General features: G+C 51.0%; 7 protein-coding genes across 7 annotated transcripts; 2 read left to right on the forward strand and 5 right to left on the reverse strand.

The window, feature by feature from the left end:
• Positions 1-185: 185 nt before the first annotated feature.
• Positions 186-2,074, reverse strand: MAM_04203 (splicing factor 3b; the record flags this gene model as incomplete). The annotated part of the gene is made up of 2 exons (XM_040823001.1): positions 186-1,922; positions 1,997-2,074. 2 exons carry the CDS (start codon positions 2,072-2,074, stop codon positions 186-188), a joined length of 1,815 nt encoding a protein of 604 aa, XP_040678880.1.
• Positions 2,075-3,272: 1,198 nt separating this feature from the next.
• On the forward strand, positions 3,273-4,882 carry MAM_04204 (uncharacterized protein; the record flags this gene model as incomplete). The annotated part of the gene is made up of 2 exons (XM_040823002.1): positions 3,273-3,620; positions 3,716-4,882. 2 exons carry the CDS (start codon positions 3,273-3,275, stop codon positions 4,880-4,882), a joined length of 1,515 nt encoding a protein of 504 aa, XP_040678881.1.
• Positions 4,883-5,583: 701 nt separating this feature from the next.
• MAM_04205 (origin recognition complex subunit Orc5) lies at positions 5,584-7,255 on the reverse strand (the record flags this gene model as incomplete). The annotated part of the gene is made up of 3 exons (XM_040823003.1): positions 5,584-6,543; positions 6,614-7,063; positions 7,151-7,255. 3 exons carry the CDS (start codon positions 7,253-7,255, stop codon positions 5,584-5,586), a joined length of 1,515 nt encoding a protein of 504 aa, XP_040678882.1.
• A 551-nt stretch (positions 7,256-7,806) lies between these two features.
• On the reverse strand, positions 7,807-14,289 carry MAM_04206 (Methyl methanesulfonate-sensitivity protein 22; the record flags this gene model as incomplete). Its single annotated transcript, XM_040823004.1, has 1 exon — positions 7,807-14,289. One exon carries the CDS (start codon positions 14,287-14,289, stop codon positions 7,807-7,809), a length of 6,483 nt encoding a protein of 2,160 aa, XP_040678883.1.
• Positions 14,290-15,390: 1,101 nt separating this feature from the next.
• MAM_04207 (uncharacterized protein) lies at positions 15,391-16,997 on the reverse strand (the record flags this gene model as incomplete). Its single annotated transcript, XM_040823005.1, has 2 exons — positions 15,391-16,417; positions 16,477-16,997. 2 exons carry the CDS (start codon positions 16,995-16,997, stop codon positions 15,391-15,393), a joined length of 1,548 nt encoding a protein of 515 aa, XP_040678884.1.
• Positions 16,998-18,423: 1,426 nt separating this feature from the next.
• MAM_04208 (cytochrome c oxidase polypeptide V precursor) lies at positions 18,424-19,315 on the forward strand (the record flags this gene model as incomplete). Its single annotated transcript, XM_040823006.1, has 3 exons — positions 18,424-18,652; positions 18,961-19,154; positions 19,229-19,315. The coding sequence occupies 3 exons, from the start codon at positions 18,424-18,426 to the stop codon at positions 19,313-19,315; spliced, it is 510 nt and encodes a 169-aa protein (XP_040678885.1).
• Positions 19,316-21,364: 2,049 nt separating this feature from the next.
• Positions 21,365-23,224, reverse strand: MAM_04209 (Clp protease, ATP-binding subunit ClpX; the record flags this gene model as incomplete). The annotated part of the gene is made up of 3 exons (XM_040823007.1): positions 21,365-22,454; positions 22,507-22,717; positions 22,768-23,224. The coding sequence occupies 3 exons, from the start codon at positions 23,222-23,224 to the stop codon at positions 21,365-21,367; spliced, it is 1,758 nt and encodes a 585-aa protein (XP_040678886.1).
• Between the last annotated feature and the right edge of the window lie 435 nt (positions 23,225-23,659).

Raw genomic sequence — 23,659 nt, forward strand, 5'->3', positions numbered from 1 at the left:
AGAAATTGTCGTCTATCATGGCCACCGCCTGTGGATCAATACAACCTCATGTGCTTTCACCCCTTGGTAACAGAGCATCTTACACGTCGTGGGGTTTCGAATGCCGCCACCCCATCGAGCTTTGCAGTCGCGAGAACAGAAATTCTCCTTGTGAGAAACCACTCCTGGCGTCGCCGTGACTTGATCTAAAACCTATGCCGGTTCTCTTTCTTCTTGTCCTGGCGCTCCTTTTCTGTGCGTTGTCGTTTGCGGCTCTCTTCGGCAATGAGATCCGTGAGGTCATCATCATGAGCCCAATTGGCTCCCAGTCCTTCCTGTTTTCTGGTCTCTTCAAACTGTTGCCGAAGGGCATCCCGGTTGATGCCGTCATGCTTGTTCAATGAGTCAACGTCCAGGGCAACATCGACATCGCCGGGTTTCTTGCGCTTGCGGGACTCGTCTTCTGAGCCGAGGACGGGCACTCCAGCTCGCTGGCCGGCCTTGAGGTCATAGACGCGGTCGCTGCCGAAGAAGCCTTCTGCTCGGACCTGCCGTTCTTGCAGGACTGTGTAGGCCGATCTCGGGGCGGATGATTCCTCAGTATCGTAACCTCGGCGCTCTTTTCGTAGGTCCATTTCGCCCGCGACGGAGGTTTCCACGCCGCCAGAGCCGTATTCGTTCAAATTCGTGGAATAGCCGCTGGGAGTCTCGAGGCCACTATGTGTCTCAAGGTTTCCAGCGTCAGCGTCCTCCTCCCCATCGGACTCTTCTTCGGATTCCTCCTCTTCTGACTCCTCTTCTCGGGGTTGCAGCTCGCCCCAAAGAGTCCGTTCAACGGCTTCGCCTATCTGTAGTTGAACTTGTGTTGCCTGTGGTTGGGCTCCTCCGTTTTGAGCGAGGCCAAACACATCACCACCATATAATGGACGGTTACTCTCATCGACAGGGGGCTTACCCCATCCGCCGGGGTGGAAGCCCCATGAACCACCAGGAGGTGGCGGGGCGTTGAGGCCAGGAATTTTGAGCGTTGGGTACGATGGGGGAGGCCCAAAGCGTTGCTGGTTGATCAACCAGGGGGGGGGCGCTCCAGCCGGCATTCCTAGGGCTTCCTTGGTAGCATCGGTCAGGTCGCCAGGCCGGAAGTGTTGGTAGTCGACTTCTGCCTCCTTGCCCTCATAGTATACTTCGCCAAAGCGAGTAAGCTCTGGTTTCGTTTGAAAACGGAAGAAAGCATCGTAAAGCTTCTGGTAGTCGATGTCTAGCTTGCCCATTTTTGGCGCGACTCGTTCCCTTTGCTTCTGCTTCAACGTCTGCTCGGCCTGTTTCTCGAGCACAGCGTCCCTCATCTCTGTAATGCCAGTATCGGAGATAAATTGAGGTAGTCGAAAGGGTGGCTTTTCGATGCCTCTCTTGGATGACAGGTATTCTCGTTTGAGTGACCAGTGTGTTGGTACTGGTACCACATTTCGCTGAGCCTTGATCTGGACCAATACTCGTGGATCAGACGAAGACACGTCGTGCCACTCAACGACTTCTGGGATAGACACCAGCGCCTTCAGTTCGGCTACGGAAAGCTTGTTGAGTTCCTTTCGCTTCTTCTTCGACAACTTGGGTTTGTCATCTTCTTCTTCCTCGTCAGGGATACCATCATCGTCTCCAAGAAAAATTGTGCCTTGATTGCCCGCATTCGCCTCCTTAGCCACCTCATCCTCCCTCAATGAGGCGCCAAATTTGGTGAAAATATCTTTGTACACAGCAAAAGCGGGGTCCTCATCGAAGGAATCGTCAACGATGGTTGCATCCAGGGTGACAGGAGGTTCGGCGGCGTGGTTGTTGATTTCGTGCTTATCTTCATTGTCGGAATCGACATGGTTGGCGGCGGCGGCAATCGCGTCTTGTTCTTGATCTGTTTGATGGTCGTTTTGTCGAAGTTCGTCTGTAGACTGTTCAAATGTCAGTTTCATTCTAGGGACACATCTTCGCATGCATCAGGGACTAGCGAGTGGTGTTGTCGCACCTCAGATTTCTGGGCCTTCTTCTGCTCCTTCTTCTTGGCTCTCCGCAGCTGGTTCTTGGTCATTTTTGTGGCGGCCATGATGAAGTCGGGGATTGCGACGACAGGCTCTTGTTACTTGGAAAATTTGCGGAACTCGATGTTCGGGTCAGAAGTTGGAAGACGGCGTAGAGACCCGTGACGGCAATGATGTACTGCTTGGGGTCCCTTCCCATTCAGCAAAAGGACAGAGACCGGTCAAGGCAAGGTCAGCCTAAAGCGTGACAGAGGTTCAGAGGTTTTGAGAATCGACTCCTGATGTTACGGGTGAGAAGTTGGGAGGTCGTGGACGCCGGAGGGTTAGGATACTGGCCAAAAGCCAAGGGCGAATAGAACAGACTTCAGAATGGAAAGTCGAGCGCGTCCAGTCATAGACGAGATGCGGAAATGCGCCGACCAGTGGACATTCAAGAAGATCTGGGCGTACATTCAACTAACTAACTACCAGTCGGGTAAATCTCGTCGTGGAGAGGCGCTGAAGGTGTCGGCAGATTGCCGGGTAACTAACTGATGAGGCCCTAAGTGCCGTGAGCCCAGGCGCGCCAGAGTCTGCTGACTGAAAGTAACAAGGTACCTACTTACCTAGGTAGGTTAAGTACAGTAAGTATTCTTAAGTTCTCAGTAGATTGCCAGGGAGGGCACCACTCAACGGCGTCCCTACGAAGTACCTGAGGCACTCACTGGCTCGCTCTCCGTATTGTAATATGTAATAATAGCAGTGGCGCAATCATCAATTAAACAATCAACCAATCAATCCATCAGCTCTCACCTTTTCCGGGTTCCTCTTCCATTTCTTCCTTTCTCTCTTCAACAAGTTCCAACTCTTCTGGGCTTGCTTAGTTTCCGCGAATCCGCTCGCAATGGACTTGTTGCGGTGATTTGCTTCCGATATCCCTCGTTGCCATTTATGGCCGTGTCGTCACTCGTTCAACCTGCTGGCGTTCTGACGCTGCAATAACCACACTTGTTCCTCTTCTCTGTCGGGACACTCTTTGAGCTACCGAGAACAGCCAAGACTTCTCCATGCCAAGAGCTCCGTCCGATCCGCCTCGCATCATCGCATCCCGTCTTTGGGACGCCCTTTCGTCGCTTCTCGTTCCCCAGTCCGACTTGAACACTGCCCAAGCTGCGGCCGACCTGATATACGGGCTCGTGATAACGCACAGCAGCCATCCTGCATCCGATTTTTGTTTTCTTTTGCAGCCGGCAGCTCACAGCTCGTCATAGACTGTCTGCTAGCATGGAAAAGTTCCCGGACTACACAGATGCGCCTCGTTTCCCCAATGGCCTTTCTCGCTCTCCTAGTCCTCTGAAGCCTGCCTCTGGTTATGGCCTCCCCAATGGCGCCATTTCACATTCAGACCGTCGATCCGCCCCCGCCGTACGCAACGAGAATGGTCACACAAACACACCCGTTCACGGCCATGGTCAAAATCTCTCACCCTGGGACAACTCGAAACGAGGAAACAGTCGTCAAAAGAGCTTGAGCGACGCCATTCGCACTATTCGTACCAGAAAAGGAAGTGTGAGCCAGAATGCCCACGAAATCGCCGATGCTCTGCGCGCTCCCGTGTCTCCAAAACTCGTCGTACGTCGCGCCGCCTTGATCATCTAAATGAATCGGCCCCGGCCTCTTCCGTGCAGCTTCTTCGTGCAGTTGCTAATTTTGGCCCTTCGTGACAGATACTTTGCCTCATGTGGTATACATCCTCTGCCTTGACAAACACCTCGTCCAAGTCCATCCTCAATGCCTTCGACAAGCCTGCGACCTTGACGCTAGTTCAATTCGCCTTTGTATCTTCCCTCTGCGTCGTCCTCGCATGGCTAGCCACCTTATTTCCAATTCTTCGTGAGAAGGTCTCTACTCTTCGACATCCCATCCGCCAGCCCTCGAGAGACGTTCTCATGGCCACACTACCTCTCGCAGCGTTCCAGATTGGTGGTCACCTTTTGAGTTCCACCGCAACCGCCAAAATTCCCGTCTCACTCGTTCACACCATCAAAGGGCTATCTCCCTTGTTCACAGTGCTAGCTTACAGAATCTTTTACGACATTCGATACCCCCAGGCAACGTATTGGTCCTTGATTCCCCTGACGGTTGGGGTCATGCTTGCCTGTTCCGGAAAACACAGCTATGGAGGGCAAATGCTTGGCGTTATTCAAGCGTTTCTGGCGACACTCATTTTCGTCTCTCAAAACATTGTCTCCAAGAAGATTTTCAACGAGGCTGCCAAAGCAGAAGCAGAAGGCCCTGGAGGCCATTCAAAAAAGCTAGACAAGTTGAACTTGCTATGCTATTCTTCCGGTATGGCATTTGTCGTGACGATGCCAATTTGGTTCTGGAGCGAAGGCATCACTTTACTAAAGGACGTCTTGCATGATGGCTCACTTGACTTGAGTAACAACAAGGATGCCATGGATCATGGTCGCCTGACCCTTGAATTCATCTTCAACGGCGTGTTCCATTTTTCTCAGAATATTCTGGCATTTATATTGCTGTCCATGGTTTCACCCGTCACATACTCTGTGGCCAGTTTGATCAAGCGGGTCTTTGTCATAGTCATGGCTATTTTGTGGTTTCGAAGTCCAACAACGCCCATTCAGGCAGTGGGAATTGCCTTGACTTTCGTCGGGTTGTATCTCTATGATCGCACAAGCGAGAGCAACAAGGCTGACCGAAAAGCACGCCTGATGACTGAGTCCCAGACTGGCTCCTCCCCCTTGCTCCCTCTGGAGGAACAGCCTAGCAGGCCAACGAGCGAGGTGCCTGGAGCGACAGCCCGACCATACGAAGGCGGCTTTTTCAGTTCCTTCCCGGGAGGGAACAGCTCAAAAAGGTCTCTAGAGTAAAGCCTATCTGCCTCCATCAAACGAGGCGAGCCTGCAGGAGCTTGCCCCCGAACACGATGTGCATAATAGATTTAGCACTATGCAAAACAGAGTGGGCATTTTGTCGCCCTCACTCAACTGGGTCATTTTCAAACAAGCGAAAATCGAAATTCTGTTCTGTTCTCATATTTGGAATCAATCATAATTTACGGTCTCTTGTCGGATGATATTGGAACCTGGTGGTTTCGGATGCGCATATGCGCTGTTCAGCTACAGCGGAAGGGGATATCTGCGCATTTCAAAATATGCTGCGACTTTCGGCGTTGGGAATTTGTGTACAGGATAGAGTAGTGCTCACTCCCATTTTTCTGTGAGACTTATTTTGGGTGCTCTTTTCGCGCGTGACCAGTTTGACAGTCACGGCATAGTCACAATGGCATAATGTGTAGCACGTCTCGATGATGCTCAGTCGCCTCCGTTTTATAGAAACGCGACAGGCAGGATGCCGGCTACAGAGAATGAATTGCTCGGCAATTTGCAAGGGGTACCTGTTTTTCTTTCTTTCTCCCGGGGCAGACGTGCTCCAATACAAACGGCCACACACGTCGTCTTGTGAATTTTCATCGCGATACATAATCGTACTCATCTCTCTGATAACTTTGGCCATGCACGAGGTCTGTTCTCGTATTTATACATTCCACGATGGACAAATCGCCCTCGTTCTATTCAATGAGCCACTCCTCCACTTCGACGCCAACGCTCCTCCCGATGCCCCTGATAGACTCCCAACTAATGTTTATTCTCCATTTTCCAGATCTATCCATCATGTCTCCCGCGCCAACTTTGACTAACAAGCGGAGGCTGGCTAGCGTAGCAAGAGCCATTCCAATGTCGCCATCCAAGCCGGGGTTTCCAGCACAAGTCCCGTCAGGAGACCATTCGCTTCGAACAACTTCAAAGATTGCCATCATGCGTTCTAGAACAAACGCATGTGCGCCGAGCAGTTTTCGTGCAATCCTTCGGTGTTTGGAGCGGGGGGTCCCACGACTAGCGGCCAGGCCGCCACCTCGACGCCGTTTACGACTGTGATGATGGGTTGAGAACAGCGTGAGATCGTGTCGTGTAGCGTTGTGCGAGGCGAGGTAGGCGGCCAAGAGGATCAGACGTGCTGCAATGGGCAGCAAAGCGGTCAGGTCCGAGGCCGAAGTGGTGGCATTTGCATGGGGTCTCGAAGGGACCACGGTAGGCCTTGTTGTTACGGTCGCTGCAGCCGGCGGCAGTTCGGGGCGGGCTGAGAGGATGCCTGGATCCAGGAGGGACTCGTCTTGGAAATGAACCCGTGCTGCTACCAGAAGCTTGGAGAATTCTCTCGGTGAGTAGGTTCCAGCTGTTACAGGAGCGGTGAACCGCGGCCATAGAGCGCGGCAGCTGTGGCGGAAGGACGGCAGAGTACGAGAAGCAGACCGCACAAACGCATCGTGAACGGCGGCGCAAAATCGGGTCCAGAGGTCAGTCGTCTCGAGTTGCGTCGCGCCGGATATCGCAGGTGGCGGAGAGAGAGAGAGGATACGGACAAACTCGGATTTTGTGTACGGGGGGAAGTGAAGAATTGCAGATGCGGGTGTTCGGAGGAAGCCTGCAGGCGGTGCCGTAACGATGAAGACCGTGGTGAGGCTGGGGATCTGTCGTGGGTTCCGTCAGCGTGGTGAAACGACATGCATGGCCATGGCGGATTTTGAACTTTGGGCTCACAATCTCTGACAGACGAGCCAAGGCGGGTATCAATGTGGGTGGCGCATCCCTTTGCCTGTCTATGGCATCCAAAACCAATATGAACCTCCATGTTGGATCCCTGGCCAGCTCTTGAAGCATGGTACTCATGATTACAGACAGCTGCGCCATTGTCTCGCAGCGCCTCTGTCTCCCGAGTGCCGTGGTGGAAATCGAAGGAGACGTCTTGCCTGGTTCCGCTTGGCCATCCAACTTCAGTGTGTCTGCTAGCGATCCTACAATGGTCTCGAACAAGTGTCTTGTCGTGATGCACTGTGCCGCGTTTACGATGGCATACTGAAGTCCTCGGCCGTGCAGGTCGGCGGAACGGTACGCGTCAGCTAGGTTCGCGAGCAGCCGCTTCGTGATGGTCGACTTGCCCGTGGCTTCGGTGCCATGGAGGACGAGATTGCGACAAGGCGCGGCACAAGGCTGAGGGGGCACAAATGGTCAGTCATGCGCTCAGGAGCTCGGCATCTCGGGAGTCCAGGCGCCAGCTCCCATCTGGTACACACTCACATGGACGAGTGTCGCCAGCGACCGGATCTGGTGCCCTCGGCCGGGAAAGCTCTCGAGCACCGGCGCAAGGAGCTCCTCATCGGGCAACCTAAAAAGGGCACCCATATCCCAGGACCTCAGCCGTGTGCCAAGATGATGGACATGTGGGTGAATGTGTGACTCGATATCGAAGCGTTCGGAGGGGCCTGGGCTGGGAACGTGACCATGTCTTGGAAAGGTCGTCTTCACGGGCAGCGAGCGAGGTTCAAATGGACATCAATGGGTGGAAGAGCCAAGCCTGGGGCACCAGAGTCCGGACTGCAGACGTTGGACTGGACGTTATTAATGATGGACGCGTCTGTCTGGTCGGGCAGGCAGGGACCGCGTTCTATTTCTATGGAGCACCGACGACGTCGGCACACCGTCAAAGTGCAAGTTGCAGCCACCAAAACCGCATGTATATCAATTGGCACTGACATTCGCCGTCCCCTCATCTAGACAATTGTTCTCGTTTACGATTTTCAGGGTATCTGTTCGTGAAATCTACCGTAGGTGCACCCATCACCTTGCAGTGGTTCCGTTCCGCATCATCGTAACGGCCTCATCATATCCTCCCGTAATCTCGTCGTTCCTTTTCCCAACTCAAATGACCCCAACGCCATGCCATGCCGAAAATATCAAAATACTTCGTTTTCCGGGTTCGGCAGAGATGACAGACCGTTCGCCTTACGCCACCACCAGTTCCACTCCTGGATCTCATTGTACAACTCGTCAACGAGGCTTTCTGTTTTCCACCCAGCATATGCCACCGGGGGCCCTTGAGCCGCGCCTTGCTTCTGGCCGGGCATACGTATCGCAATGCTGTCTTCGGTAACTTTCCAGTTCTTCCTCACGTCTTGGACAATGTTTTCCGCAAAGTTCGCCACGTCCGAGTCGCATCCGTTTGCTTGGCTCCGAGCTTCCCTCGGGCAGGTTGGGAGGCTTTCGAAGCCGGCTATATCGACGCTCAACTCTTGTCCATTGGAACTTTGCAGACGAGCGTGCCACCTTGAAATTACACCCCAAAGGTCACACAACAAGCTCCACAACATCGTCCAGAACGGCGGTTGCGAGTTGGACATGGAAAGCACGTGAATGGATGCCCAGAGCAAATTTCCAAGGCCAACCACTTGATTCATTACGTGAATTTGAGACCCCGTCAGGACCCCTTCACCCTTGAACAATCCCTTTATTCCATTCAGCATAGCTTGCAGCAACGCACAAATGGCGGGCGCATCATCAGCAAAGAGCTCCAGTGGCACGGTCTTGCCACGCAAGCGAAGTGCAATGGCCTCCACGTAAATGTCAAGTAGTGGAAACGCGTCAGTCTCTTTGAAGGATGCGTAGATTATAGAGGGCAGCATTTTAGACATGATGAATATCTTGACGCCGGTATTGGCCATGCCCTTGCCCAGCATATCCACTTCTTCCCTCAACTTGTCGTTGAAAATGGAGAATTTGGCATTGTTGAATAGGAGGTGGAAGAGCGACTGGCCAATACGAGCGTCGCCATCCTGCAGCCGCAAGCCGTATGACTTCAGGTTGGCGACTTTGAGCTGAGGATCTTCTGCGGACGGCTGGTATTCGTTGCTTATTTGATAAAAGTAATCGTTCACCGCGCATATATCAGACACGTGCGTCTTGACAAGAGAAATAACGTCCTGAACAAATACGACGTAGCCATCATGCTCCTTCGATGTTTGCGTGTCATTCTTGACGTCGTTTTTAATCTGGTCCATCATCAACTTAAGCGACGACGAATATTCCGTCATCCTTGCAGCGCGGAGGGTTGGCTCGGCGTCTCGAACAGCTTTGCGCATTGTGGAAAATGCATACTCCAATAGGTCCCGGTTGGTATTGTAATCAGGCTGTGTAGAAATTTCCACCACAGTGTCGGGTACCAATATTTCTCCGTGGCGACGAAGCTCTTTGCCTAATTCAATCTCATACTGTAAAGATGTACGAGGTTTGGCCAGAGAAGAGACCCAAACGTCACAAAGTCTAAAACCAGCGTCGTCGAAATCATTGATGCCGTATCGTAGCAAAGTTGAGATGTACAAAACCATATATCGCCGTTGACGCAGATCCAACTTGAACGGCGATTCCGAGAATAGCCGGTAGCTTCCCTGGAAAGCCCCAGACAGCCTCATCGAGCCGCCGTTGATGAATCTCGTGCTCATCCGTGCGGCAAGGATGACGATCTGTTCGGTACATTGCGCTCGTTCTTGTTGACGAAGGTGGGAATCTTGTTCATTAAGGGGAATTGCAAGGACACGCCTCGCCATGCCGAAAAACTTCTCGGACAAGTCCTTATCCAGAGCTTGGAGCGCATTGTCCGCCACAGCGGCATTCGGTATCTGGTTCACGCTCTCTTGACTCTCTTCGCGCGCCTTGCAATCATCGATCTCTGACAGCATTGTCTCAAGTGTTGACAAAGACACTCTGAGTAGCCCCCACGACAGGTCAGGTGTCATTGAGAACTGGTCAAATATGGTTCTTAGCTGTTTTGTATTCCAGGAAAAAGTCGCTGTCAGCAGATCCGGTGCATGTTGGATGACATGCAATGACGCTGCCAACGATGCGTACAAAACGTCAATCAAAGCGGCCTTGTTGACAGAAACTGCGGCGTTGATCATTTCACCAGTGATCGAATCACTGGCTTCCTTTCCAAGAGTTGAGATCTGCAGTGCGACTTCGGACGCCACTGAGTTGAACTGTTTGAGTACCTGTTCAAAAAATGAATTTCGCCAGGCGTGTAAAGGTTTCCATGATATGTTAGCTTCCCCTGAGCTAATGACAAACCGCGCAAGCTGAGTCCAAGCACGAAGGTTTATGAGGCATGCTTCTTTATGGGAATCTGCCGGGTCTACAAGGTTCTGAATAAGAATCGGAGACGGGCGACACTCAGCAGGAGCAGCCCAGAATAATGTACACAGCAAGTCGTGATGATTTCTCAACGCTGCCAGGTCGCGCGCATGCACATTTTCGTCTTTGCGATGCTGTCGGTCGTGATTCGGCATAATTCTTGTCACAAGATTGCTTATGTCCTTGATAGAACCAGCAGCTCTGAGCTTTCTTATTGCAACTGCAACGAGTTTCAGAAACACATGGAAGCATCGGTCTTCAGGCTCGATGGCTAGGTTCGGTCTCCCACCTAGATCATCAAGAAATCGCGGAGACTTGAATACCTCCTCGTTTCGAAGATGTGCCAATTGTTGTGAGCCGAAAAAGTCGAATATTAGGCCGATTATACTGGTGCATCTCTGCCAGCCCCATTCTTGAACAAGATGGTGGCATCGTCCAACGAGCGCTCGACAGTAATTGTTGAAGCTGGCAGCTTGTCGTGGGTCGCGTTGGTATAGCTGGAAAACTTGCCTAAGAAGCTTCTGCGGAACTACCCAGCCATCACTTGGCACCCTGTGTCGCTGGCCAGCAACTAGCACACCGATAGTGCTGAATTCCACAAGAGGGAGAAGCGTAAACACATTCTCCCAGACACGTTCGTGGTCTTGGGCATTGTTACTGCACAAGTGCTGCTTCGGAGAGATTCGACTGTGAGCCACGTCCCAAAAGGACGTCCTTGGAATATGCGCCAGCTCCAATACCTTCATGACCATCACCCAAGAATGTATAATGGTGTTGTCGCTTCGAATTCCACCTTCTCTAAAGCGTTTGGTGTTGAGCTCCTCGTAGAGCTCCTGAAGGTTTCCGAAGCCCACTTCGGTAAGGATGCCAATCACAGTCGCCCCAAGTCTCTGCACAGATATTTCTACTGAAAACTTCTCAGCTATAAGTGATGCGTCTTCGCTGCAAAACCTTAGTATCAGGAATACGATCAGCAACAGTCTGTCGTAAGTTTCCAGAACTCGTCTAACGCTGTGCGTGCTGAGATGGACAGTTGTGACGAGACAATCAGTGCGATGATTCAGGCTTTCCAGGCATTCGCGAGCTCGCGAGACGAAGGATTGTCTTTGGTTCTGTCTCAAGTAACCAAGTGAGCTTTTGACATAGCCCAATACAAACGACGCAGCCAGGACAGGGCTCAGTTCATTGGGTGACGGATCAGACTTTCGCGCCAGCCGAGTCTCGACACCCTCCGCAATATAATCCAGCACCACGCCTAGCTCTGAGGAAGTTTGATCATTCCAAGGACCCCATCGAAACAAGTGATTGTTAAGCGAAAGGGCCATACAGGGTTGTGTTTCCGACCCATTCGTCGAAAAAGATACAGTGGCACAAGATTGTAACTCGCCGCTTCCGATTAGACTAGATTCGTGAAAGAAGGCATCAGGAGGAAGTGGAAATATTTCGAAATGATGGGTATACTGCGTTCCATAGGGTCCTAAGCCAACAAACTTAGCTTGAGCAGGCTCTGCGACAGCTAAAGTTGGTTCTACAACATATCTTGCATGGACCGGATCCTTTGCATGGCTATATTGAGGGGCATTAATTTCGATACGCTGAGGCGCTGTTCTCTTGCGATTTCGCGATCCACGCACTCTTTTTCTGAACCTATCCGCTTCTTGTTTTGCTGGATTTTGCATAGGTATCTCGGGGACTCGGGCACTGCCTGGCAAATATGAGGGCTCATTTCTCGGCTTTCTCGCTCCAGCGTGACCATTTTGAAACAGGTGGTCCAGAATTCGCTTTCGAGTGTTGAACTCAAACTTGGTCATTTGAACAGACCCATCCGTCTCTAACTGTGCTGGACGAGTTGAACGAGGGAAAAGCGTCTTTTTTACAGCAACGGCCTTGCGAGTATTTTTCGGGTTTTGTCGCTGAGGATGGGTAGCGGTCTGTTTTGGAATATATTTAACTGATCCGCCGTTACTGACTTGCTTGACAAGCTTCCTTGATACATCAGCTCTGAATTGTGATCCCGTTGTACAATCGCAATCCCGGTTCCCGGAAGCTTCCGCCAGCACAATACGGCTTTGATTTTTTCCGAAAGTCTTTGTCGCCTTAGTGACTGAATCTCGTTGTTTGATGGAGCCGGATCGCCAATCAATCAATACCGAGGCCACATCAAGCTGATCTTGTCGAGTTGCAAGCTGTATGATCTTCTTATGTGGGCTTGAACGACCCTGGAGTCGTCGAGTCCGCGCAGCTCGCGCAGCAATCTTCAAAAATTGCGGCGCATCTGGCTGAATAGTATCTAGAATGCTAAGTTTCCGTGGCGACGCCCTGGCCTGTTTGCTGGTAGATTTGTGGGAAACATGAAGACTTTCTCGTTTCCGTATATGTTGGTCATGAGAGTACTCAAATAAAGAGGAGCTTGGAGATTCGTATAAGTGCGCCTTGATCCCGACTTGTCTCAGCTTTGCAAAGGATTGCTTTGTGGCGTGATCTTGTCGTTTCGGTCGCTTCTTGGCGCCTTGATCCAAGCTACCAGCCAACTTAAGCTGACGTTTCCTCGACGGTCTAGAGAGCATGAAATGGATCTCATTGTCCTCTTCCACTGAATTGTCTCCATCACCCTCAAGTTTCGTGTCGAGTCCCCGGATTCGTAACTCAGGAAAATCAAGCTTTAATTGACCTCGATGGCCAACTTTCTTCTCGTCGATATCCAATGTGCTTGGCGCCGTCTCCTCATCTGATTCATCGCGAAAGATTGGGGGAGAGGCTCTGCCATGCGTGGCATGTAGTGATTGTGCGACCCCTCGTTTGTGTTCTGTCCCAGAGGGTCGTGGGATCCGAGTCCGGCGACTAAGAGATTTTTTTGCGTTTTCTCGGCCGGCTTGTTGGTCAAGCCGCAGCCATGAAGCAGGAAGAACACCTCTTATGCGACGGCTCATGGTTGTCACAGCCTCATTTTCACTAACGGAACCATCAGAATCGGGAGACGTGGTATTAATAGTTTCAGAGCCAGTCTCATTAGCCAAGTCTTCGTCGCCTGAAGAAACGAATGTAGCACAGTTATTAACACCTATTGCGCTTCCAGATATGCCCGCTGCAGATAAGGTCGGTGATCTATCACACCCTGAAAGGCTTGGAACTCTGTCGTGACTGGTTGGCAAAGGTCGCGGGACTCGTAGAGAGGGCGAGCGCTGTATGGATGGAGATTGAATTTCCGACACCAATTGAACAGAGTCTTGTTCCAATTGGTCACTCTCTATTATATTCCTCCGCGTCTTTTTGCGAGTCGATGAAGTGAATGGGGTCGCATCTCGCTTGCTTGCCCTAGTTGAGGCAAGTTTCGGAGGCTTTTTCAGCAGTTCTTCTAAAGCAGGTAGGTCTTGATCCAAGACACTCGTGTTGTCTGTCCCTCCATGAGAGGTGACTGGGCTGCTAACTCCGACAAGTCCGCCTATTGGTGACAGCCGTGGCGGCGTTGACGATGGGAAAGCTGGAGCGTCTACGTCTCCAGAAGGCCTAGTTTCGCCCATACACAAGTCAAACGGAGCTTCGGGATCGCAGGACTCCTGGCTTTCCTCCTGAAACTCATCCTCTTGTGATATTCCTGGTTGAGCATCTCGTTTCCTTCGTTCGTTTTCGATGGCCATTCGCAAAGGCTTCACGCCGTGCAACTTCAAAACACTGCTATACTGAGCATTTTCGAGGAGATACGGATGCTCTTGTATGGGTTTCCGAGGGCGCAAGGATCGTTCGTACCGAATTGCTGCACGCTGAGCTTCGGAGGTCTCAACAGTCCCAACGGTTTGGCTTTGCAACTCAATTTCGCATGAGGACGAAGGACTATGAAAACGGGGCTCCGACGACAGTGGCAAACCTTGAGCCACACCGAAGCTGTGATGGCTCTCCGCCCGTGAAGCACCTAATCGGCCCGCATCTCCATTTCCCGGTACTGTTGCGTCTTGTTGGGTATCGTCCCCCAAAAAAAAGTGTTTAACCCAAGGCAGGCCCTCCTCACTAAGCACAGATGACAGTGGCGATGAGGCTTCAGGATCAATCTCTTTTTCTGGAATCGAGGATTCGAGGGGTTGTGGATTCGTAACGACGTTACTATTACTGTTCGGTGAGTCTGGAAAGTCCCAAACGTCAGGATATTTGTCGGTTAAGGCTGCGGCCGTGGCCATCGGCTCTGCGTCCAACGGCTGACTGTCAAAGCCCTCATCATCCTCTGAATCCGGTATTTCGCCCAATTCTCTCCAGTTGGCCATGGCATTCACCCGTCATTGTTTCCACCGGACGAGAATCAAGAGTTGAGCCCAAGCATAGCAGGAGGTGGCATGGGAGGGGATGAAAGGTATGAAGATGCTCTCGAGACACAATGATATCCCTAAGCAGGCATGATTTGTTGTATGGTATTGTGTGGAATTTGCAGCGTATTATACACAGCCCCGAAGGTTCATTCTGTATGATTTCGTTATTTTCCCCGACTGGAGCTGGTGGCCAGCTCAACGCGCTGAGCAAACGGGAGACGCGACAGTACTGGGGCAATTCACGCGGTAATATTTAGTGGGGCCAGCCAAGCCAACGCACCAGTTATTCCGCACCATCGGCACGGAGTGCTACTGAAGTACCTAGGTACCTAGGTAGGTACTTAAGGCAAGGTACCTGGATACTACAATCAATACTTGAAAAGTTTGTACTAAGCCGCGTTCGCCTCTTCCATTTCCTCAACATTATGTTGCAGTTATTTCAAACTATACACAATCCATCATATGATTGACGGGACAGCCACCGCAATATGAGCGGATTGCAACGAGCTCTGCCCGGGGGGTTGGCCATCTTTTTTGGAGTTCTAGGAGGTGAGAGCATTTGACACAGCCTGCAGCATCCAATTATGTCATTTCTAATCGTTTCCCCAGGCTATTACACTTTCCAGCCAGCCCTAACTCCAGAGAAGGGCTTGAATGGCCAGTCGCCGTCACAAAGGTATGTAATGTTATGTATCAACCAGTCGTCAGTTACTACGTCAGCATTTTATGGATGTTAATTTGGAGTCACAGCACGACCCCAAACGCGCATACTGGTACTACAAAGAGGACGGGCTCACATCCAGACTACAGTGCAGATACAAAGGACCTGAAGTGATACGACACAAATCTACACATATGCAGCCATATTTCGCGATAGCTAGCAGGCCAGAGCCTATTATATTTTCATTGTCGTTTATTTCGTAATACATATTAATTCATTCCTATCGTACCAGTCGATCCGTGTCCCTCTTATAACTTTGCGGGTTCGCAATATCAGGCATGCATGAGACCCCAACCACCACCATGTCCGACTAAGCGCAAGGTCCTGTGGAGTTTGAACTAGATGAAAGGCGAATCTAGACCCCAGAACAGTCTGTCCCAGTCGATAGCATCCAGATCCATTCTTCCTTGAAGAACTTGCCATTGCTGCTCAAGGTACGCGGTTTCTGACTCGATGTTCGTTTGCGGTGGTACCATCCCATTCGTTCCATCATTTCGATGACCCGAATCCGGGGTCATTGGAGGAGACGAGGCTAGTGACCGGCCTTTTGCAGCGGCATGATCCTTCACTGCATCTAGTGCCGGGTGACTTCCGCGATGCTTCTTCAGCACTTGTAAGGACAACTCGAGAAGTTTCGACGCCACCGGTGATTGGTCTCTCGCCTCCTCTAGTATCCTCCAGGCATCCGCGACTTCTTCTCCGCTAGGCGTACTATCATCTCCATCACCTCCTAAACAAGCATTGAGGACCAAGGCAATCGTCGCAATGAAGACGCTCCGGAGCACGATGTTCATCCTTTGCCGGACTGACACATAAGCCAGATTTTCCTTCCTCAGTTGATGTTCTACTTGAATGATCATCCTGGCCGATTTCAAACACATCTCCCGTGAGTACGCAAATGATGGTTCCACCGCGCCTCGGGCGAGATATGGTAGATGCAACTTGCAGAGCTGTCGTTGCAGGAGTAAATTCAGCGTGTACCGCTGCAGTGTGATGTTTCGTGAGCATCTTGAGTCATCAAGTGGGAGATCTTTGAGGGATGTACTGCGCATCGAAAAGAAGGACGGCATGTCAGAAATGAACTGTTTGAACTTGGCATCGACCTCCTTTACTTTGCGATAATCCGACGTCTCTGGGCTAAGGAGAATAAATGGTGATCTGTCAAGAAGGTCATGGCAAACTTCAGCTAGTCGTATACGCTGTAGGAAGTACGAGACGCAAGTCGGCTCCTCAGTGTCGTGATCAGGGGCTTCACTGCCACTGCCGATCTCCTCGTCATTTACATTTCGTGGTTTCCTAACAGCCATATGGTTTGGGTGTATTGTGTAAGTTCCTTCCTGCGGTACAGAAAATTGAGCAAGCATCCTAAAGGCCTTTCGTCAGGGTCTCTCCTATCCAGTGCAGCTTCGTCGTGGGTAACTTACCAATCCGTTGCCGTCAAGAACCACCAAACGCGACGACTGATTTCGGTTTTGACCGTGTCCGTTCCTGCAACCTCGCCGGAAGAGCCATTGGGAGAGTAGTCGATGCGATGCAGGGCCAGTTCACGACCCATGGCAATGGATCTCGCCACCAGAGATCGAGCCCGAGATGATACCCCTTCGAAACTGCACAGGGCATAAAACATAATGATCATGCCTTGGATGCACTCGACGGAAATGTGGGCAATGCGATGTGCGTGATCAGCAACGTCAAGAGAAGTCTTTAGCCACGAGGTTGCCTGTGAATTCGCTTCAGCAGAATTGGCAAAGAGGCATCTCGAGTCATCGAACTTGGTCCAAGCATATGTCGTGGAGGCACAAATGCTCAGCAGCAGCAGGATAGCACCAATGTCGACCCTGTTACCTTGCTCAAGTCCATTATAAGTTGCATCTATTAAGCCTCCCATGGAGGGAGCATGGATGATATGGTGAAAATGGCTAACGTCGCTGAGGTACTTCTGCATCAAGATATGTGCTTCCTCACGACGCGGCAGCCAGATGCATCTTATCGCCTGCGTGGCCCCGAAGGGGGCGAGAGATGCGTCAGGCTCGAAGATGAATCCAGACGGCTTTGTAATGAGTCTTAAGGGGCATGTGCGGAAGGTTATGGGATCAGCAACCACGGAGTCCTGGACATGACAATCTCAGCGGCGATTTGCACAGCGTACTTGCGACTGCTCTGACTTACCAGTAATTTTTGGTTGGAGCACGACCTCTCCAGCCACAGGGCATCAGCAGTCAACCTTTGAAGCCGTGGCGGAACAGCAGTCAGGTCTGTCGGAGGTCCGGGCTCAGAGTAACCAGCCTTTCTGGTGTCCGCGGATATAGGTCTTGCCGTCGCGAGCGGCTGAGACTGGGTCTGTGTCTTGGCTTGTGAGGCTACCAATGATTCAAGCCGCTCAAGACGTGTCAAAAGTTCAGACGTCGATGTACCGTTTGGAAGGGAGGGGCTCCTGGATTGATCTGCAGCAGATGTGTCGTGGGGTGTGCCCTGATGCTGGCAGACAACACCACGGGATGTGCAATTGGAGCACGGAAACACACGGCTGCAACGAAGCTTGCGCACTCTGCATAGGGTGCATGAAATAGGTCGTTGTCTCGGTTGACGGCCCATTTGGGATTCTGGAGCTGGTCTGCTACTTTGTCTTGGCAATGAGTGCTCAGCCGGGGCCTCAAAGGGGGAAACGAGCTCTGGCTCTGGGGTGGGTGTAAGTGAGATGTGGGTTTGAGGTTGTGTCAATTCCCATGGAATTCGAAGGGGTTGCCGCGGAGAATGCGATGTCGTGCTTCTGGTGCTCCGATGCGGGGCCGATGTCTGCCCCGAAAGTGCGGGAGACTAACTTACCCTATAACGTGGTTATCTGGCAGGAGTCTGTCTTAGATAGAACAAGCTGCCGCAAGATAAAAGCTGACACCCTTGTCCACGAGTATTAGCACTGAGTATACTACTGAACCTGCATCTGCGCAATGCAGGTCCCGAGCAAGTCCCTGATGGCACCTCGGCTCTCTTGGATATGCGTTGAGAAGAGTTGGTCCCGATACCTACGGAGTACTTAAGCCCGCACTTCACAAGGCTAGTGAAAAGCAAATACTAATGGCGGTCCACTTATCTCAATCCCCTCGCAGCTTCGCATCCCCAGCCAACCTCAACTGACCACAAATCCCTCACCAGTGATTGGCGAGAATACACGTGACTTCCACGAAACCGGCCACTTAGTCATCACAGGACCTGCCGGAGCTTTCTTCGTAAGGTGCCAAATGTGAAATTTATCGTACATTTGATTCCGATCCCAGGATCCCAGAAATTCCTTGACCTCGCCCGTGGAATCCATCTGCCACGTCACTGACAGCGCCAATTGAACGACTAAAACCCCAGACTTGCGTTTTAAAATGCTGCGCACCCCGGCATCGAGTCTGCTGCGCAAGGGCCTGGTGCGCAGTGTACCTGCCGCTGCCTCCCGGGCCTCTTCCACCCACGCTATCTCGAACCCTACCCTCAAGAACATCGAGAAGAGATGGGAGGGCATGCCTCTTCAGGAGCAGGCTGATCTGTGGATGGCCCTCCGTGACCGTATGAAGGGCAACTGGAACGAGTTGACCCTACAGGAGAAGAAGGCCGGTATGTTTCTTCCGATAGCTCAGCGTTTTCCTATGAAAATACCTCCCGAAAAGCCGAGCTGTCAAGCACCACCGTCAGTCACCACCACAACTCAGGTGTTGATTCCCTGGTCCGACTTCCACGCGACAACAGAAATTGGATCCCGTGATTTTTCGAGTCGAGAACATTTTCTGCATCCTTCTTAATTCCCGATTGAGTTGGTTGACCAATGTGTCGATCGGGGATTGCCAGGATATTAGGAGCATTCCCTCCAGCTGCATGGCATCACCATTGGTGGAGCTACAGCTAACATACGATTATTTTGCTAGCATACTGGATCGCGTTTGGTCCCCATGGCCCTCGCGCCGTTGACCCCCCGGGCACAAATGCCCGCGTTGCTTGGGGCGTTGCCGTCGGTCTTGCTACCAGCTTTGCTATCTTCGCTGCTATTCGATCTGTTGCCAAGCCTGAACCCCATACTATGTCCAAGGAATACCAAGAGTCTTCTAACGAGCTCCTCATCGTAAGTCGAACGAGACTTTTGACGCATTTCCTCTCCAATTTCGAAACAGCAAGCGCTAATCGGAACGATGACAGCAACAAAAAGCCGACCCCATTACCGGGATTACTTCCGAAGGATACAGTGGCAAGGGCATGGTTCAGTCCCCTCCTAAGGGCAACTAAACTCTCTCTACCAATACCATGCAAGTTTCTTTTGTGATAGAAGTAGTGGTGAACTTTGTGGGGGAACTGTCACCATGTGTAAAATGGTTCTAGAGCGAGTGTGGTTGGGAGGTCAGACCGGTAGGGCGGAGGATGAGCCAATTGATGTATTTCCGCCGCTGCCAGCGTCTACTTATATTATTTATTAAGCACAACACTCCAATATTTGTCCCATGCACCGGCTGAGGAAGTTTTGAATCTGCAGGCAACTCCCTGTTGCATGTACGCACTGCGAATTTGAATGAACATCCACAAGACTAGACACTCTTGTGATAATGATAAAGGACATGTCTTAAGACATATAGCGCTGGGAGTAAACTTGTTGGCTAATTACGATGATATTTCTTACACCCGCAAGACCACTAAGACTAGAATAATGAGAATGATTTATCTAGGTCTTTCAAATTTATTACAAGCGTTAAACAGTGATGAGAACCACAACACAATTGAATACCTAGGTAGATACTCCAAGTCGAGGTCATACATGGCATGGTACATGACCAAAGTAGCAAAAGGCGCTACCATAAATTTAAGCGCAGCTTATTTTCACCTCACTTTCAATTGTTCCCTGCCCCTTTTCTCCGCATATTGTCACAAATCCATCGCATTCTCGATGCAGGCGAATTTGAAATGTGCGGCAGACTGATGTAGATTTTCATTCAAAGTGTCTTGCTGAAGCCGTCTGCTTCTGCAATGAGTCGCTCCAAGTTATCAACTGCATAACTGTCTCGCGTGATGATGCCTCGCGTGCCTTGAAAGTAAGTCGAAGTATCCCCTACTTTCAATCTTTCCTCTTAGCACACAATGTAGCAATTTTTTTCCCCGAAAATACTCTCGAAGAGTCACCAACGATGCATAGTGCGTACTGCTGAGAGCATTACAGACAGAGCACAGAGTCTGGAGGGTGCCGACTAGGATTGTCTGAATCGACTCAGAGACATGGGATCAAATGAAGGACTGCAAACATCTGAAAAACAATACAAGATACCGGAACATGTATTGATCAAGGGTGAAACGTCGGGCATTCTACGATACGCTGGACCCTCATCAATGCTGACCTCATCGGTATGGATTATAAATTGGTTCAAGTAGGCACCGTGGACAACGAACGTTGATCCTCAATAGCCCCCGTGGCCTAATGGCTAAGGCGTAAGACTTCGTACGTCCAAGTTTGACTCTCAGCCTCTCCACCGCACTCGCTAATTGCTCCCGTAGTATCATGACATCTTAAGATTGCGGGTTCGAGTCCCGCCGGGGGTTCTTGGCCACATTCTATTTTTTGCCTCTTTCTACTTTTTTCTTATATGCCATGTCCTTTCCCTCCCTTTCTTTCTCTTATTTGATTCTTGATGTTGATATCAGCATATATTACCTGGATTTTAGAAGAGACAATATCTAATCACAAGCTCGTTGTACGATTTATAATATGATGGTTTGGACTATGCACAACCTTACTTGCTGATATAGTGCCATTCAAAAAGTGACGAGGGACTTGTTCAATTGGCAGTTGGACCCTTTGCTCCCTAGGGATGAAGCGGGCGAGAAGGCTCAGGGGTCATGCTGCGACCTGTGCTGATACTCACGATGGCCTCACGATGGCCCCGTGGGCTGGTTCGTATTCATGCTTTAAAAAAGAAGAAAAAAAAAACAAGTGATACCTTCAAGTTAAAGTAGAGTCAATCATAACGAAGTAACCACCATGTGAGCTGCTTCAAAACTCTAGAGAGAGGAGAGAGTTGTACTACCTACCTACCTTTTAACCTCGCAGGATGCAATACGATTCCATTATTGATTTCAAAGCCCTGTCTCTTCGTTCTAGATATTGTGCTACAACAACGGAGTCCAAAAAAATGGTCTTCCTTGATGGCCATAAAATGCCTCATTCAATGGGTGTTCCCATTCGGAATATACCCTCACGTGGGGAGCAAGACCAAGAAATTACAAAAGCCAGTGGTATTCTGCTATGTTGAGGCCAGCCTGATCCTCTGCCCACGTTGTTCCGATCGCATCTTATCCTCCACTTTGCCCGGCTTCCCTCAGGCGCTCAAAGGTCATCCGCGGTAGCGAGTCTTGGCGACTCATACTCTCTTCTTCCAATCGCCTGTCTACTTCAAATCTGCCGTCCTTGCCCCAGTATATTGCCTTACCCGATCCATTGACGCAGTCTTCTGTGATGACAACGTACGGCATGGGGGCATCAAACACTGGCTCGGCAAGAACTCGTTCCATTTCCATCTTCAGACCCCTGGCACCAGTTCCAGTAGCTGCAGCTCTAACTGCAATGGCGTAAAGTGACCTTTCAGTGAAATACAGTCGCGACGGGTACGTCTCGAACAGTGCCGTGTATTGCGCCACAAGGCTGTTTCGGGGTTCTGTGAGTACACGGAGCAGGTCGCTGGTGGATAAGGGACTCAGGGCACAGATGTTGTGTAGGCGTCCTATTAGTTCGGGGATAAATCCAAAGCTTTGTAGATCTGCGGGTGTTGCGAGATCTAGGGGTGTGAACGAGGCTTCTGGCATGGCGTCATGATGAGCAACATGCTCGTATACGCTCGAAGGGAGGACGTCCTTGCTTCCAGAGAGTGTCGACCGACCTCTCAACTCACCACCGAAGCCCATTGACGGCTTGGCTACGCGCTGTAACACGAGTTTATCCAAACCGACAAACGCACCACAGAAGACGAATAAGATGTTGCTGGTGTCGATTGTGTACTGATCGACTTTCCCTCCTGGAGGAGCAGCCTGCGGTGCGGAAGATGACGATCCGCTAGAACTATAGTTCGTTGTAATTGGTGGTGTTGACCTTGATGATCGGTTATCCTTGACGTTAATAGTAACCTTGGTCCCCTCGACCAACTTGAGCAGGGCTTGTTGTACGCCTTCTCCGCCGACATCACGGCCTGTCGGGGACTCTCTTCTGGCAAGCTTGTCGAACTCATCTAGCACCACAATTCCGTACTCTGTAGCTTTGATATCGTAGCTGGCTTCAATGAGAAGCCGCTCGATGCAGGTCTCCACATCCTGTCCAATGTAGCCTGCCTGGGTCAGGGAATTGCAGTCGCATATCGAAAATGGGACATGAATTTGCTTGCTCAAGGTTCTAATGTTGATCAGCTATAGCGCAGTGTTGATTGAGAAGATGGTTGACCTACTCTAGAATATATGTCTTGCCGACTCCTGTTGGCCCAATCAACAGCAAGTTACTTTTATCAATCTTGACATGCTCCTGCATCAACGGATCGTCTGCGACATATAAATGATCAAGAGGGTCTTGTTCAAACTCTGTTGCGTCATGCAGTTGCCTGACCGACTCGCTGTGCCCAGGAAATTCATCTGAGATGAAAAGTGTTAATCTCGAGTTTCCTAACCATGGTAGTAGGTTGATACAAAGCAGAAACGTTGATTTTACAAACCTTCCACGGGATGCATGTCTGTCCTCTTTTGATGCAACTCGCGGTCACGAGCAAAACGCTGACGCATCATCTTCTCCTGGAAGTTCCTCTGCTCATGTTCGTGCTGATGACGTCTTCGAAGCTTCTGATAATGGTTGAAAAGTGTTGAGCAAATGGTTCGCTTCGCCCTCTCTTGGCCTACAACGTACTCATCGACTCGTTTCTTCAGGTCCCGCGGATAGAATTGGGGGACTCCGAACTTGGCCTTATTGAACATGGGACCTCGGCCCAACTCAGCCGTGGGGTCATAGCTGCCTGTGAAGCCGGAATTGAGGTCTGGCGTCCGTCGAGACGTCCGATGGGGAGTTGTGGTTGAAAGACAACGCACAAGATTACCCTGTGGTGAGCGGCGTAGGTGTCCTCCGGTGCCGACGCGGGCCTGCACAAGGCACACCAGTCTCCTTGACTGTCCAGGCATGGCTGTTGTGAAGTGGCTACTCATACCACACTGACATAACTCGCACGAAGCTGCAGAAACGTATTGGAAGTGGTCGCTGCCGTGATGCGAGTGCGAACTGAATGCCGGTTGATGCTCGATTCGACGGGATCGTTGGACCAGAATTGGAATGGCATTACACAAACGGCAGAAGGGAGGAAGCGAATCCGACTCGGATGATGAAGAGCGAATATGCTCTTTGAGACGGCCACTATGTTACGGCGAACCAGGCCGTCCTCTTTGCCAGCTGAATGTACGGCGCAACTTGAAGTCGTCCGGCAAGCCGGATGACGAACGTGCAGATGCAGCGCGTTGGAGCCACCAGGACCAGTAGTTAGGTTAAGTACTAATTAGGTAGGCAGCACTGAGGCATTATGTCATTAGTTGTTTTCGGGTGCTTGAGTCAGGTGTGGCACT

This window comes from Metarhizium album (genome assembly GCF_000804445.1).
Source record: "Metarhizium album ARSEF 1941 chromosome Unknown scaffold_9, whole genome shotgun sequence".
In the NCBI taxonomy this organism is placed as follows: domain Eukaryota; kingdom Fungi; phylum Ascomycota; class Sordariomycetes; order Hypocreales; family Clavicipitaceae; genus Metarhizium; species Metarhizium album.